This window comes from Manacus candei, unplaced genomic scaffold, assembly GCF_025592945.1.
Source record: "Manacus candei isolate 608988 ecotype Guabito, Panama unplaced genomic scaffold, ASM2559294v1 h1tg000005l, whole genome shotgun sequence".
NCBI classification, from domain to species: domain Eukaryota; kingdom Metazoa; phylum Chordata; class Aves; order Passeriformes; family Pipridae; genus Manacus; species Manacus candei.
In genome coordinates, this window is record NW_026138053.1 from 9,578,127 (window position 1) to 9,596,053 (window position 17,927).

Genomic DNA, 17,927 nt, shown 5'->3' on the forward strand with positions numbered 1-17,927 from the left:
CAGTGGAGATGGGTCTGGAGGAGTTGAAAGACCTTTTCACCACACCATGCTGTGCTCATAGCTTCTGCAGTGGTAAGGGAGCAGCTTGTTGTCTGAAGGGCTACTTCAGCCTGAGTAAATAAACCACCAAAACCAGCTTGGCTGCTGCTGTCAGGCAGCTCTGTTGGCTTCTCATACGGGTATGTATGGACAGACTGGGGAATGAGCTGCTGGAAAGCAGTGCAGGAAGGGAGCTGGGAGTGCAGTTGTACAGTGAGTCAACAGTGCCCTGGCAGCCAGCAGGGCCAACTGTGTCCTGGGGGGCATCAGGCCCAGCATCAGTGGTCGGGTGAGGGAGAGGATTGTCCTGCTCTGCTCTGCTCTGCACTGGGGTGGCCACTTGGTCTGTTCAGCTGGAGGAGACTGAGGGGAGACCTCACTGCAGTTATAACTTCCTTGGGAGGGGAAGAGGAGAAGCAGGCACTGATCTCTGCTCTGTGGGGACCAGGGACAGGACCTCAGGGAATGGCCTGAAGTTGTATCAGAGCAGGTTTACATTGGATCTTAGATTCTTCCCCCAGTGGTTGGGCACTGAACAGGCTCCCCAGGGCAGTGGTCACAGCACCAAGGCTGCCAGAGCTCAAGGAGTGTTTGGATGATCCTCTGGGGCACATGGTGTGATTCTTGGGGACGGTCCTGTGCAGGGCTAAGGGTGGAACTGGATGATCCTTATGGGTCCCTTCCACCTCAGCATATTCTGTGATTCTGTGAAGATCTTGTTGGAAACAGCAGCATTCCCACTGCCAGTTTTCCCTGCAGACTGAGCCTGGGGGCTGCTCGTTAACTCCCTGATTGCGAGAGAGGAGCATGTAAAATTAATGCATGGAGACAGGGACACGGTCCAGCACTGTGGGAGTGCAGGTGGGATGGAGCAATGGGCAGGAATTTAATGGACATACTCCTTGGGAATTTAATGGACATCCTCCAGGAGCCTGGCTGTCCTGTGCAATTCCAGAGTTTTCTGCTGTAATGATCCCAGTGGGTTTTCACCGGCTCTCTCTGCTGAGAGAGCCTTTAATATTGTGAGAATTTTGGTGAGTGTCCTGTGTGAATTTTGAGAGAGGTGTTCCTTGCCTTCAGAAATTGGAAGATATTTCATTATTTATGACCAAAATGTGGTGTTTGCTGGTACTCCTGTGAGGCTGTGCAGTGTCAAGAGTGTCATTTCCCAGGAACAGTGCCTGCAGCTGCAGAAACTTCTGTGCACTTGGAAATTTTGAAATTTTCAAATCCAGTCTCATACCGGTGCTGTCAAAATGGAGCTTTCTTATGGCACTCCTTTTCTTTAAAGGCTGAAATTTTAATATTGATCCCAAAGTATGTTTGCTCCAAAAATAGTCATTCCATGTGCATTTTGAGATGCTGAAATAAAATAAAGTCAGTTTACTGGTGTGCGTGGGAGGCAGAGGGTGGAGTGTTCCTGTGCAGCTGTGACAGCCCTACAGGCTGTCCCTTTCTTGTAACAAATCTCTTTTATCTGAGATTAAATGAAGTCCACCTGAAAGCAAAAAATAATAGCAAGGTGTCTAGAAGCAGTAATTTAATTCTAATTTTGAAATTCATGGCAGTTCTGGAATAGATGCTGTTGCCAGAGCCCTGCTGAAAATGCATTTATTCTCTTAAGTACTTTATATGGAAAATGTTTAGCAGGCAGGAAATATGGAAAAATTTTTTTTGGCACTTTTTTCCTGTTTATCTTCAGAACAGGCAGTACAATAACTGTTTAGTAAGGGTGTTTGTCTTAAATTGAGGTAAAGAAAAATGGTGTTTTAAAACTTGCCGGTTTTAAAGATGGTGATCATTGTGTGCAGTCTCAAAGAATTCATCCTTCAGTGCCTTCTCTCCTTCGAAACATGGAATAAATACTCAGAACTCTTTGGGTTTTTATAACCCAAATGTATGTTTTCATTAGGGCTTTGTCAGCAGTTGAATCTTTCAGGGTTGGGTTTTTTTGTTTTGCTTGGGTTTTGTTGTTTTGTTTGGGTTTGGTTTGTTTTCTTCCATCTTTCAGGCTTGTTTCAGTGCTTGAACTGGACATGCCAAACTCTTAAAGTAACTTTGTAAGTTGTAAACTTAAAATACCACTGTCACTGTATTATTGAATGATAATATTATATATTATCATATATAATATTATGTGATAATTATATTATTACTGAAGCTGCTTATTTTGTCCACTCTTTTGACAAGGAACTCTTACAAATCCAATTCAGAAACCTTCTTTCCCCCACTTTCTTTTATTCTTTATGCATTTTATAGCTCTATTTTGGGAGTCTCCTGCTCTTTTTTGGTTATTTAAGTGAGAGGATCACTGATAAAATAACAGATTAGAGTAGGAGACAGGTATTACAGCTGGAATTACCTTTTTAACTATTCAACTGAAAGATGATTTGTGAAGAATATCTTCAAAAATAAAAATGAAAGATGCAAGAGGTCAGTGTTACAGCATCTTTTTTTCATTGCTTTGAAGGAGGTGCATTTTATACAAGAAAAACTAAACCAGAAATTTTGCTGATAACTTTTTTGGGGCTGAGCAGGGAGGATTGTGTTGAGTGATGTGATTAGAGAGGGTAGTAGGAGGGTGCATATTTAATTTTGGTTTGGGAAAAGGGATCTTTGAGTTGTTGGCACTCTAAGATCAAGCACCTAAACTTTTCAAAACCCTGTAGAGCTGACAAACCAAACCAAACTAGGACTCCATCTGGAAACGCTTCATTCTCCGTTGAACGCTTCATTCTCTGTTTTACCAATGTAATGAAACAAGAAATTCTGGCTCCTTTTAATTGTTAAATTTTGTCCTATCAATGCATTCTAGACTTTGAAAAGGTTTTGCTCTGATTATCATGCTTTGAAGAAAACCTCTGTGCCCTTCCTTCTTTCAAATCACTTTTCAAACCACTTTTATATCAACGATAGTGGAAACGGGATGCAAATATATGAAAAAATACCAAATTAATATAAGCAATTAGTGATTGCTATGTTTATCAGTTAAAATACCTTCCTAAACTGCTGTAAAGTTCAGTAATTCTCATTTATCTTTGATGATACATGGCTGACCTGGTTTATGCTGCATGTTTGGGGAGGATTTGGTTGGCATTCCACGTTTTTGTAGGATGATGCAGAGGTCTCCTCCTCGTAATTCTGAACATGTGGAGCAGAACACACATTTTTTGACTGGATAACTTATGTTTTCATTAGATAATGCTCAGACTGGAAACTTCACATTGTGAATAAGAGTGGGAGTGCAGTGGAGGAAGGAGCAGGAGGGAGCCATGTCTGGCACATGGGGACAAGGGGTGTCACAAGGGCAGGGGTGGCACCTGGAAATGTGAAAAAAACAGTGTGAACTGGTGGCAGTAGTTACTTCATACTTAGTGGTATTGTTCTAATTGCCACATCATGATTTGTACTTAATTTTTACTTCAAATTTGATTTCAGTTCTTCCCACTTTTACTTATATACAGCAAGATACAGCAGCTGCTTCTTATTCTTGTATTGCCACTTATTATTCAATTTGCAAGCACAGAGAGAAACAGGAGCTCATCGTATTATTTATAACCCTGATTTAATGTGCTATGAGACACTGGAGAAAGGGCTTTGCCCTGCATGAAAAAAGGGCTCTCAGAACTTTCAGAACTTAGTTTTGAGAAATTCGACATTCTGTGACTTCTTCCTACCCCCGAAATTCATGCTCTTACTTTGTCTTATGGTGCTTTGTCTCTGTTTGAGGATGAACATCACTTTTTGGGATCTTTTGAACTTTTATATTGCCTGATGCTTTTGATTTTGGAACCTTGTCTTTGTGTCCTTGTTAGGAGTGAAAAGACATAGGAAGAATAAAAATCCAGCTGGGGAGGTGAGACAGGAGCTATTTTCAGTGTAAGTCTCTCAGTTCTCAGGGCTCCTATAGCAAAAACCATGTAGTGAAAACACACATGAAAAGCTTTTGGAAATTAAAATACAGATTTCATGCTGAAACAGAGAGTTTAAGTTAATTGGTGGGTATCAGCAATTTATTAAAGTTAAAATTTATTCATTAATTTGTTAAGATCAATTATCAGTATCAGCATAATAAACAATTTTCTGCCCTGTAAGTCTTTTTTTTCCCCCCTTCACTCCCTGACAGTCAAATACTGACACCAGTGTAGTAGTAACTGTGTGAGACAACAGGAATATTTATTCCCTGAGTAGCATTAATCTCCTTCAATTCTACATTAATGCCTTTATTTCTCCTTGGTGCTTGAACTCGCTAATCCTGATCCCAAAGTGGATTATGGGGTCGTTTCCACGTATTCAGAGGGACGTGCAACACACAGATAATTGCAGAGAAAAGCCAAAGAAAGGGAATTTATTGAGTTGTGGAGCTGGAGGTGGTCTCTACACAGCCTTAAATCCTTAATTCCATTGCAGCTTTGCCACTCGGTCCTGTTGGAATCGTGCACCAAATGATTTTTTAATTTGAAAACTGCTTTGACTGATCCATATTTTATGTGCACTGAATGGATGGTAGGAAACCTTGAAATACTATGAAACATCGAATTTCTAATTTCCAGTGCAAATATGTGCCTAGAGACTCTTGATTATTTTTAATGAAGATGACACTACACATGATCAGCACAAGAGCTTTTTAAATAAGAGAGTTCATCCAAGTGGGATCTTTTGAAGGAAATCACAGCAGAGGTTTATTTTGAGTAAAGGAGCAGCCTTTTCCCCAGAGGTTCCAAAATACTTTATTTAGACAAAGTTAAACACGACTCGAGATGAAAAAAGAAGTCAAATAATTCTCTTTGTTTTGAAACAGAAATTGGTTTAATTGTGTTCATTTACCAGGAGCAGTGGAGTTTGCTTCATAGTTTGTCAATATTTTGTGAAAAAACAGCTTGTAATAGTATTTATAGAAGGAATGAAAAATAGTAATTGCATCTGTCACTGTTTGAATTTTAACAATGTGTGTGCAGGAGTCCTTTTTGATCTTCTTAGTGGGTACCACCCAACTGTCAATGACATCACAGGAGGAAAGGAGTTAAAACTACCATTATCAATTTCCTGTTTTGTTTTGGTTTTTTTCCCCTGAAAAGCTGGTTCCCTCTAGTATAAATTCCTTTCCTTTATGTGTGGATGTTTTTGATTTTCTCATCAAATGATTAACCTTCTGTACTGAGTATATTTTGCAAAGGCTTCTTATAATAGGTGCTACCACATGGTAGTTAGTGCAGGTCTGCTGGGGCTGGACGTGGTGCATTTCTCTCTTAAAAACTCGAGATTAAGTAGTGGGAGATGTGGGATAACCCCAGAAGAACACTCTTCCTGCAGTGACTCTGAGGATGTATGGCTTGAATGGGAAGCCACAGGAATTTGGCCACATGGCCAAGAGTTTCTCTTACATTGAATTAGGTGGAAAAAGCTTTTCCGGTGGCCAAGGACACTGAAAAACCCCTGCATTGTAACATGAGGTGTCACCTTCAGACAGGTGATATGCCTTTAAACATTTTTTGAGAGGAATTCTTTCAAATTTCAGCTGCTAATTTGAGGCAAGCATTTCCAGTCACAGAAATCAGTCAGTGTTGTTAATCAGCAGCTCATCAGAAAGAGCACATACTCTGATTTTTAATTAGAGTTCAGTCTAATTTCTTGCCACTCAGTGCTTGAAAGATAAATATATTTATAATAATTTCAGCAAAGCTAATTTTTAGAAGGTTGGAATCTTTGTCTTTAACTAGTTAGGAAATACTCTTGGCTGTTTATTCAGTGATAGTGAATGATACTTGTTTCAATGGTGTGTATTTATTATATTTATTTAAGAAGACAAAAAAAGTAGCTAATATTCAAATAATTAGAGCAGCGATTAGAAATTCTGTTTTGTGATTTTTTTCACAAGACTTTAATGCTATTTAATCACCTTTCCTTGAAATATGATTTATGCCAAAGTTGCTGCTGTGGCAAGAGAACAAGCAGGGCCCGAGCCCTCTCCGTCCCAGCAGCCGCCTTGGTGGGACCATCTCATCTCACATGCAAGGACCTCAGAGCCCCCCCCCTTGGCTCTGCAGTTTGTAAAACAATGAGGGGCAAGATAAAGGATCCTGCTTTGCCCAACATCTGATGATTTTTTGCTCCTGAAGGCTGGATTTAAAATTCCTGTGCGATGGCTTGGCACGAGTGCTGCAAAAAGCACTGAGGCGAGTTCTGCTCCTCTTCAGCGCCTTCCCTCATTAAATCTGGAGCTTTCTCTCCCTTTTTGGGGTTGGAATCTACTCTGTGCTTGATTAACACTGGAGGTTTTGTGAGAGTTTCGGTTGTTGGTTGCTTTTTGGTTTTTTTACTTGCTCCTCTTTCATGTAAATGATGTCTTGCTTTTTTTCCTTTTTTAATTAGAAGAATAAATGCTGGCATTCAAGCACAAATTGCTTTGAAGTGCTGCAGGAATTCAATTCATGAGCTTCCTCTAGTCTCAAATCTTTAAATTATTTTTTTTTTTTACAAACTGATAACATCTAATGACTCTGCTCATTCCAAAAGATTACATTTGTTTTCTGGGGCTGCCCTACCTCCTCCTGCCTCCTGAGATAACAAGTTAAACATGAGGAAGAGCAGTTAATCACCCAGCTCCCAGTTGAGTGTTTGACCAGGGGTGACTCATGCTGGACTACAGCTCCCTGAAAGGGCCAGGGAAGAATATTCCTGGGGACCAAGTGACTTCCTTCAGCAGGAGCCAAAGGTGGATCTCTTATGGAGATTATTGCCTTAATTATTTGCTACTTTGCATCCTTACGTTACTTTTTGGGCTCCAGGATGCAGTGTTTGGTTGTGCTGGAGATATGTTTGTTGGTGTTGGTGGTGTCAGGTGGACTTCTGGCTCATGGAACATCACAGGGAGAAGCTTATCCATTGGTGTCCTCACTCCCTGAGTTCGTTCCACCCCTGGTTTGGTAGCAAGGGGAAATATATCCTATTTCCAGCGCTGCTTGAGGGGTAGTTCTCTTTTCATTAGCACTGAAGTATAACAAAATGCTGTTTCCTAAAGCTCACAGAGACTCCCAGGGGATTTCACATTTCAAGGTCAAGAAGAGTGCAGATTAAACTGACTCTTCTCAGCTTTTCTAAGGGATTGGTGATTGACCCGCTGCTTAAATGTGGGGTCACAGCTCTGGCACTGGCATCGCGTCCTCAGGGAATTGGAGAGTGGCAGAGGTGGGACAGGACATCCTGAGGTCCTCAAGCTCTGCTCAGCCAGGACACTTCTCTTGTTATTTCTGGATCATTTTAAGCCTTGGGTCAGTTTGAGATGTAACAGTTATTTGAAAATAACTTCATATCCAGGTTGGAGGGAATGATTAAAATAATTAATGCAAAGTGTTTATCTTCTGGAGTTTATTTTTTTAACTTCGTTTAAAATTCAATTAAGAAATTAAACCTCATAAGAATTTAGGAGTGCACACAGAGTTGCTCCCACTTCCTTCTGCTTGGAAAAGGAAGTGTGGGGATTATATCAAAGAAAAATAATGCAAATAAGGTATGTAAACAAGTGACCTTAAAACTCTTCTACTTATTAATACAAATACTGTCATAGGAGAGTAACCTTGTACTTTTTATTACAGACACTGACTCACACAGGAAGGTAATTATGTCCCGACACTCTTTTTCAGGTTACTACTCATCTATTATTTTCTCTGATAAAAGTGTGTGTGTCTTGGTGGAAACACCTGCAAACTGTGTGTTAAAGCTTTAGACTTTGGTGTCAGTAGGTGCACTGTGAGACAGCTCCTGCTCTGAAGTGCTGCTGCAGTGCTTGTAGGGAAGGCTGATGGGGTATTTATCGTGTGTATGTTGATGGTTCCTGCTGAGAGATCCTGAAAAATGATCCTCTTGGACATTTAAAGAAAACAGTTCTGTGATTACATTACCATCAGCCCATTCATTTTATGCACAGACGTTTAGTGTTGTGATTTATGATCTACAAATCCCTGTATTTAAGATTGTCTTCTTGGATATTGTTTTTTCTGATTCAAGATCTCTTTATCTCAGTCCAGCCTCAGTGTTCCTGTGTTTCTCCAAATAAAACCCATCACCTTCTGCCTTGGTTGTGTTAAACTGATCAGGAAGTAAAATTAGTGTGTGTGTGTGTGTGTGTCCCTTTATGTTTTGGGTTTTGTTTTTTGACTTGACTGTAAAATTACACAATCCTAGCTGGATAAATTGATCCCTGTTTGTCCTGCATACTTGCATACTGAATTCATGACCAAATTGGACAAGCACAGGAATTTACACTGAAATGGTATCAAGGCCTTCTCACTCCAGGATTGCATCTATTTACAGGTCTTGGGCTGCTGCTTAAATGTTTCTCCCTTTTTAGTCATGAGCTTGAAAGCAAACCAGAAAAATGAAACCGAGAATTCTCCCAATAAATGCTCAGATTTCTGTTCTCTTTAAAGGGAAAACAACAAGATGCAGTGACATGAAAACAGTTCAGTAATCAAAGAATTCTCAACCTGAAATAACCCATATAAATATTTTACGTTTCACATCCTAGAGGTTGGAATGAGGAGTAAGTGTAGGGAGAAAAAATCCAATTCCATTGAGAAGCCCATCTGCTTTGTATTTTAATGTTGGGTAGCATGACTTTCTTTTTTTTCTGAAATGCTGCCATATACATTGTCATGTGAATAACCTTAGTCAAGTTACATTGGCTAAATGAATAATCTTTTTACCATGTGGAACTAATTTTCTTGGGGTATTTTCCCCTCTCGCTTTTTTTCCCTTCCTCTTCTCTGGACCCTTGAAAAAAGAAGACAAAAAAACCTGCCGGTTCTTGATTGCATTTTTGGCAGTTACTCAGTTTTCCATAGTTTTGTCTCTTTGCAAATGCCTGAAGTTTTCCAAGGGAACAAGTTTATAAGAATTGTGCTCTACTTTGCTCCTTTTCAAGCAGTGTCACACCTATTTATCATCTCCCCTTCTGAGTCGTGAAATGATCCCAAAGGCTTTTACCTCCCACAGTCTATATACAAATGCCAAATGTGATGTTTTTTACCATGAAAATTAAGATTAAACCTGAATCCCAGTTCTTCTGTTGTCCTCTGTGATGCACAAAACATCTTCCAGTGCTGCATGTGGCTGAAGGTGATGGCAACTTGAGTCATAAAATAGGGAGTTGGTAAACAATCTCCATTAAGATAAAAATTGGGAAGAAAGATGGTGTTTTCCTGCTTAAAACCTTAAATATTGGGGAATGTGTGCACCCATAAAGGTGTGTATGAGCATGTGGAGATACATCTCTACAAATGTCTATGTCCTGAGTGCCAACAGATTCTGTGCTCTGTTTATGGAAAAGTTGTGTCTGATGTCTCTGCTTTTTCTCACAATTGATTTTTTTCCACATTCCAAGTAATCTTGTGTAAATTTTATATGTAAAATGAGCAGAATCACCTAAATGAAGCTGCCAAAAGAGGCTTTCAAACGATGGTGTGGTTTAACAACACTCCCACAATGTGGATAACTGAGCACAGCCCAACTTTGCCCATTAGCAGTGACTGGAGATCTTCTCCCAGCACAATGAAGATGCCAGGAGAGGAACTGGGCCAGGACAGCAGAAATATAAGCTGTATGAGTTTTGGCATTTCCTCATTTTTTAATGGAAGCTGCTGCACGTGGTGCCTGACCCCTTTGAAAGCACTGACCTGAGCTCAGCCTGGGAGCCTGGCATCGCATTTCTCCTCGTCTGCCTCTGATACAGTTATCTGTTGCTGCTTGACAAATAATCTAAAGAAAAAAGCATTGATTAGTTAAATCCTTTCTGAAAACATGTTCTTTTTTGAAACCCACAGGAAGAGAAAGGCATTTGCAGTGTGGTGTTGGAATATTCCTTTTGTGCTCATCCCACTGAGTTTGCCTTTCACTATGTTTTCCTCCAATTTACTTCAGTTTCTTACATGGATAGTGTAAATTCTTGGAGAAAAACATGAAGCATGTCCTCGATCTCCTGGGAACCCACTATTTAATGTTTCTTGGTTTTAGGAAATGGTAACAAAACATAACACGATATGGCTTCAGACACTGCAAAAATAAACTCCAGACAGAAGCCACAGGTTTCCCTGAAAACAATCCCACTCGGTGAGTTTCATCAGAGAAAGGATTTGTTGGATATTTGTTTGCTCACCACTTTTGAAAACATTAACCTTTCAAATAGGAAACAGACCCTGGTTAGGAGCTGCCTGAAGTTTAAGAAAGATCCCAGCCCTGCTGAGCTAATGCTGTATTTTACACATGTATATTTTGCTACTGCACTTCTGTATAACTTTTTAAATATTATTGTTTTTTTTTCATCCTGTCATTACCTAAATATGACAGGTAACAGAAATCTATGCCCTAAACCTGCTGAAAGATGTTTTTTTTTCTTTTTTAAATCTCTTGTAGTATAGATGGTAAAGCAGCTTTGACATATTTACAGCTCAGTGGCTATTTTGCTAATCCTGGATTTGTTTTTCCTGGTTCACTTTGTCTCTAAAAATGTTATTTTTGTCGATGAGGAGATGGATTCATATCTCATCTGGCAAATAAAGTGATGTGCAAATGGTTGACTGCTCTGCAGAGCAGTTGGCACTTGTTTTTTGTTGGGGACCTTGGAGATTTGGGGCTGGTGGCTTTTTCTGTTTGTTTTGATGCTGTGCTGACAGGCAAAGTGGAGCTTTTTGAAGTGTTTTCTCACTGCAGTTCTTTGCTGCTGAGTTAATTTTAATCTCAAGCAACTGAGGGAGCAAGCCATTTAATATTTTACTTTTTACACTAAGCTTGGTTTAGAATCATCTCCCAGATCTCAAACTGAGTTGCCTTCAGCTTCAGATGATGAATAAAAGTCTCTTAAGCCTTGTTTTGGGACACCACAAAGCTAAGCCTGAGCTACCCCCTTATCTCTGGCTGGCTGGGAAACCTGACTCCATTCTACCGGGAGATGTGGGTTTGGGTGCTGGGCCCATCCATCACTGTCAGACCCCACCTGTGCAAGGCATTAGACCCTGATGGACCAAATCTTCCCTGTCCCAGCCCCCTGCCCTTGGATCCTCTCATTGCTTCCTGATGTATCTCACTTACCAAATATTTGTCTTGTAAAAGCTAAAATTGAGGCTGGTGGCACCAAGAGCAATTACAGTCATTGAAGGGGATATCGAGGTACCACAGAAGAATATTTTCTAGGAAGTTGCAAGTGCTTTGACTCAGAGAAGTAATTAAGGAGCTTAGGAAAGCAAATGTTGGCAATGTGTGTTTGTAAAACAAACCCCCTGCTTTCTCAGGACTCCATGCAGGCTGTGATCATCCCCTGCAGGCTCACAGGGACACAGCTTGGCTCTCCTCTGTGTGTCCTGGAGCTGTCATGGATCACCAGGAATCCTGTGGCAGTCCCTGCAGATACCATGATTTTCTCTTTTTAGGCTTCTGTTTGTGTAGCTAAACACAAGTGTTGAATGAGGGAAGGGGAGGATTAAGAGCAGGAATGATGTGCCCAGCAAATATTCAGGTGTTGCCAGAGGCACAGAGGCCCTGGGGATGGTGCAGGGCTTTGTGCTCAGCCCCTGCCAGCACCACTGAGTTTAAACCTGATATAAAGCTGCAGGTGACAGGTACAGCCAGGAGACAAGTGTTATTTCTCTCCAGTGTTTGAATATTTTAAAAAGAATATTTGTAAAGTTATAATAAGCTTAAAAATGTTGTTGATAAAAAAATGAGGGGGGAAATGAAAAAAATAAAGTAAAATGTTGTTCAGGGTTTGAGGTGGTGTGTGATGAGATGTTGGGAGTGATGGTGGGGATGGGGGTGGCTCCGTGTCTGGTGGAGCACTAGCTTAGTGGGAAAGGCTGGATGCTGAGCCAGCACAGTGGTTGCAGCCTTTCTGCATTGAGAGAGCGAGTGGTGATGGGTTATGGCAAATAATCCTGGGAAGCATCTCATTAAACACGTGTGGAATTGTTCTGCTGGAGGGAGCTGATCTTGCTGCCATCTGCTCAGCAGAGCCAATTAAACAACGAGGGGTGGGGAGAATGAAGATGCTAATGGGCTGCGTAAATGCAACGGGCAAGATCTAAATATTTAGACTGTTGTAAGTTTGTGGAGCTGACTTTTGGGTCTGTGAAGTTGCTTCAGCTGAGGTTGCCACTGATTTTCTGCTTAAAGTTACATCACTTTTTACCTTGGTGAAATTGCTTAAATACAACAGGGAGGTATTTTTTGTTTTGGGTGTAATTCTGCATTGGAATTCTTGAGTAGGGAGCAGATATCCTGAGTAGGGACTGTACCCAGGCAGGGCTGAGCTCGGGGACCTCAATGGGCGACAGATCACGTTTGGGTGGATTCCAAATCCTTAATTAATTTTAACTGTTGGTTTACTCATTATCTGTGCTGGCACTTTAACCAAGAGTCTCCTGTCCCGTCCCGTCCCCCGACATGCACAGTGCTTTTAATTAAAAAAAATAGAAGATACTGCATTGTTTAAAATATATTAGTTGAATTCAAAATCAAGCACAAATAGGTTAAAAACCTTAGTCCAGTGGCCAAATAAATTCCTGCTGGCACTGGGACTCTTATATAATGTTCTCTGGCATGATTTTGCAAGTTCATAAACACAGCTACGTGTGAAAGGGGTGGAGGAAGGGTCAGCTTTGTGTTGAGGACAGAAAGCTCCATTCTCAGTAGCTGACAGTCTATTTCCTCCTCATTCCTTTTGATGTCTGGAGATTTAAATGCTGCATGGAGAGAAAAATTCAATTCATTTAAAACATTTTGCATCAAAATGACATGCTTTAATGTATTTTCTTCTGATGTTTAAATTATCTTTTCATCTCATGAGGGAGAAAAAAAAAAGCCAACATGTTTGTAGTTAAAGTGCCCAAGCAGAACTTTAAACAAAGGTCTGGATGAAGAGGAAGTCTCAATGTACTAAGAGTAGATGCCTTTTTTTCCTCCCCTGCCCCCCCTTCTTGGCTCTCTGAGACTTGTAAACCAAGGAGATTTATTGCTGCCCTTCCAAAGGCTTCTTCAGAATTAAGAGCTCAAATTTTTGGAATTCCTCAAGTCCACAGGAGGGAGAGGGATAAAGGGAAAGTGATGATGGTAAGTGGGAGCAGAGCACACCAAAGGATTTTCCAGGCTGGTTTGGCCAGTTATAGCTTTAGTAGGAGGAAATCAGCTGAACCTGCTTCAAAAAAACCTCTTGGAGTCATGGAGCAGTGATGATTTCACAGCTAAGGGAGAGACTCAACAGGGCCTTTATGAATCACTGTCCTCCGCCAGATGTGATGTCATGTGTTTGACTTAACACTAATAATCCATTCCATCAGTGAAATCCCAGCTCCCCTTGAGTCTGGTAGAGAAATGTCTCACAGCCTAAATAACCTCAGGATATTACTGTTGCATTTATTGATAGTGAATAACCAGCACTATTGTTGTTTTGCAAGATACTGTTCTCTGAAAACTCTACTGTATGTTGCAGCTATTAAGACAGATGGCAAAGGAATATTTTAGGGACATTGTATGTTTACCAGTGGGGATAGCCCAAGCTGCCCTTGGAAATGAGAAATCTTGCAAGAGAAACTTAGGTGTATCATGCAAACTTTTCAGGGATTCCAATCTTATTTTTCAGTCTGGAAGCTGACTATTAACAAGATGTTGAGTGTTTTTTTCTCCACATAACCAGTGCAAAGTAAACAGAGATGGCAGTGTGGCTGTCACCTGTGGAAGCACTCCTGTCCCTCTGGGAACTGATGGGGAGCTTCCCCAGGGGAGGAAACAGCTCTCACTTCTATCTTCTGATGCATCCATTTTTGCCATTAGTGAGGTTGATCTGGTTATATTCAAAATTGGGTCTCATTTTCCTTTTTTCCAGATACCAAATATGTCTAAATTTGGCTCACAGCCTCTTGTGTTAGTTGGAAACAAGTACTTTTAAAAATAGTTGTCTTGGGTTAAATATTCAGCAAGAGAAGGGTCATAGTTTGCACAACAGTAGCTTTGTGATATTGTTTTTAGCACCTTATGTCAGTCTGATAATTAAATGGATGTTTTGGAAAAACCCTGTTATGCGCTTGCCTTCAAAACCAATGCAGATCCACAGATACAGACGGACATGATTCCCCTTGGGTAAACCTGGCATTGGAGACTCCCTAGGTCCTTCTCTGACCTGATTTCCTCCCTCATTTGCCTTTTGGAGCTTGTTTAATGTGGCATTTATAACAAAAAGTCTCTTACACATCCTTTCTGGTTTTTCTTGCAGAGGATATTCAACTCCTTTGTGTACACAGAGAAAATATCAAATGGAGAAAGTGAAGTTCAACAGGTGAGTCCAAAAGTCCCTTCCCAACTCTCACTGTGTCACCAAGGCAGAGTCAGCTTAGGGATTGCAGTTTTGCCTGCAATCCCTAACATCCAGCACATCAGATAACAACCAATGGAATAAATATAAATGGAGATGGCCTGTATGGGCTGATGATGCATTTGAGAGTTTTGAATTGCCATGAAAAGGTTTTCCATCTGTTTTTTGTGGGGCTGTCCCTTGGAATCAAAAGGACCCTCATGTAGTATCTCCCATTAATTGACAGGCTTTCATGTTGAAATTGTCTCTTTTAAGATTGATGTAATTCAGAGCAAAACCACTAATGTCACTGTGAATGTGGAAATGATGGCGATTGCTTTTTGGAAATATGGGACAGCTACAGCCTTGTGCATAACAATTGTGGTTGTGGGGCTTTTTAATTTTGTGAGGGCTTATGAGTACACACTTGAGCATTGAACTCTTCAGTTTAACATTGAGATAATACATCTCAGCACAGGCCTGCTTGCATTTTAATACATGTGTGTATTTTTAAAATTAATTTTGGATCCATTTAAAAAAAGATAAATAGATCATCTTATAGGCTTCAGGAAACTGAGGTACTAATTATGTTCACAAGTGCATCCCTTGTGGTAAAGGCGATGGGTTTTGGTCAAAGAGGTGGCTGCTGCCCTGGAACAAAAACCCAGCTTTTCCTTCCAGTTTAAGCCTAGACTCACTTACACAACCTTCAGCAAGTAACCTGACCCTCCTGGACCCCTATCACACCAGTTTTAATGTTCAGTAAAAACAAAAGTGCCTCAGAGTGGGGCTTTCCCCAGGGAAAAGGGAATTACTCCTCAGCAGTGCAGACAGCCCGATTGTGCATGAGGGGTGTTGCTGGTTTCCAAGAGCAGTGCATGGCATGTTCATGGGCACTAAAACTGGTCATGTAAAATAGAAAAAAATTACACTCTAAGTTGTGCTTATTGTAAATGGTGAAATTTCCAGTCTTTTTAAATACTTTTACCAAGGAAAAGTCAAAGCAGAGCTGATTCAAATGGGATTGTGAGGGTGGGTTAGGTTGGAAAAGACCTTTAAGGTCATCAAGTCCAACCATTCCCCCAGCACTGCCAAGGCCACCACTGACCCACGTCCCCAAGTGCCACATCCACATGGCTTTTAAATCTCTCCAGGGATGGGGACTCCACCACTGCCCAGGGCAGCTGTACCAGGGCTGGGAAGCCCTTTCAAGGAAGGAATTTTCCCAAATATCCAATCTAAATGTCCACTGATACAAGTTGAGGCTGTTTCCTCTCATCCTCTCCCTTGTTCCCTGGGAGCAGAGCCTGACCCCACCTGGCTCCACTCTCCTGTCAGGGAGTGGCAGAGAGCCAGAAGGTCCTTCCTGAGCCTCTTTTCTCCAGGCTGAGCCCCCCCAGCTCCCTCAGCCGCTCCTGGTGCTCCAGACCCTTCCCCAGCTCTGTTGCCCTCTGGCTTTGGCTTCCCTGTAATCATGCCCAGGTGGGTGCCAGCATACAAAGGGACCATGAGATTGTAATTGTCACCTGACTTTAAAAGTTTAAATCCCAAACCATCCTGACATCTTTAAGGAAGGGTTTCCTGGCTTTGTGTCGTGTAGGGCAGCATTTTTCTGGAGTAGTTCTGGGTGGTCTGAGCGCCGCAGAAGGGCCATGTGGGCTGGATTATACGTATCAGATGGCTTTTGAAAGCCAAAAGTGTTTTTGGGAAACCAAGAAACTGGATTAAAACTTCTTTGAAGTCCCAACTATCGATTCTCCACTTAGCAAAAGACTCTGCTTGTTCCCCAGTGCAGATGTCTGTATTCAGCCTAAGTAGATATAAATAGCTGTCTAAACACTGGAGGTTGTGTGATGGATTCGGAGCTGTCAGAGGAGAAAAATGAGGCCCTGGTGAAGCACAATTACTGTGGTTAAAAGCTCAGCAGTGAAATGGATAGAGGAATAATTGAGCACTTCTGTTTCATTAATAACCAGATCTTTTAGCCCTAATGAATCACCAGCAATATAACTGGAGTTTTATGAGTGAGAGTAGGACATGGAACAGGATCGTCTTGAGCGAAGGCAAACAAATGTAAGCAAATGAAATCCCCTGCCTCTCATTCCTGTTTTTGTAATTCATTAACATTTTCTTAGCAACTGATACCCAAAGGCAATTAATTATGGATTTATGTCAGCTGGGATCTTTTCTGGCAGACCAGTGGATTATTGTGGGGGTGGTGTTTTTTTTAATACCAAACTGTGTAAATAATGACTTTCAATTTGTTGAGAAAGTGAAAAACTCCAGCTGTTGGCCTTCAGGCCTAACTGTTCAATACCCTTGGCTTCCTTCGTGCCACACAAGAAGCAGTTTACCTGTTGACATTGAACTGGTTACACTTTTAAGGTCTGCAGTTATTACTATTGTACCTGACAGATAAAACCTTTTTTGCTTTGAATAGGTTATTAAAAATTGTGTGGCCATTGCCAAAAATAACTTGGATTCTTTCCCTGTAAGTTATTTCAATATCAGAGAACTCGCATATGATATGAAAATGTAGTTGTGTGAGTTAGTGATCTAAATAAAGTGGAAGAGGGGTAGTTTTCTTAGGGAAAATCTAGATTAGCTGATTTCAAGGAACTGTGTGTTCAGCATCCTGCCAGATGTCTGGTTTCTGTGGTGTGGAGAGTAGGAAATGGGGCTCCATGGAGGAGAAAGGACAGAGAAATGATCTCGAGCAGGAGTAGATTTCCCAGTTTTGGGGAGAGAAGTTGGAGCACAGCAGCAACAATCTCTCTGTGCAGAGAAAGATTTGTAATAACTCCTTGTATTTTTGTCTGTCCCAACAAGGTGCAGAGTGTTCAGACCTGGTTGGTGTGCATTGGGTTGGGTTGAATTTTTATTTAGTTTGTTTTGGGTTTGGCAAAGAGCTGTTGAACTCTTTGGAGAGGAAATATATCTGTAATATGCTGAAAAACCTCCATTTGGCTGTTGAGCACATCTTCCCTGGCTGTGAAAAGTGGGATGTTCACACCACGTTGAACTTTACATCGATGTAAAGTGATAAAAGGCAATTACACTGTGTTTAATGTACTTCCAGAATGATTCAGGAATTTGGCCCTTTCTCTAGTTTCTGTTGTGTACCATGTTTGACATCCTCCTTGGAGTAAGTCTGGGGAAGCTTTGCCAAAGTTACTGGCCAGTAGAAAACCTCAAATGAGTCTTGGTCTCTTTGAGGAAATGCATACTGGAAAGTAGTTTCCTGTATCCTGATTAAGTATATTTTCAGTATCACTCAGAAAAGTAGGAATAGGGACTTTTCACAAGGGCATGTAGTGATGGGACAAGGGGGAATGGCTTCAAACTGAAAGAAGGCAGGTTTGGATTAGATGTTAGGGAGAAATTGTTCCCTTTGAGGGTGGTGAGGCCCTGGCACAGGTTGCCCAGAGAGGCTGTGGCTGCCCCATTCCTGGAAGTGTCCAAGGCCAGGTTGGACAGGGCTTGGAGCAACCTGGGCTAGTGGAAGGTGTCCCTGCCCATGGCAGGGGGTGGAACAAGATGATCCTTAATGTCC

At 41.3% G+C, this 17,927-nt stretch overlaps 1 protein-coding gene across 2 annotated transcripts in view; it reads left to right on the plus strand.

The window, feature by feature from the left end:
- Positions 1-17,927, plus strand: part of CACHD1 (cache domain containing 1) — a 93,669-nt gene that overhangs the window by 17,245 nt on the left and 58,497 nt on the right. For both annotated transcript variants that reach the window (XM_051797855.1, XM_051797862.1), the window contains exon 2: positions 14,297-14,359. In XM_051797855.1, the coding sequence (XP_051653815.1) occupies positions 14,297-14,359 (63 nt within the window). The remainder of the gene's footprint in view (positions 1-14,296; positions 14,360-17,927) is intronic.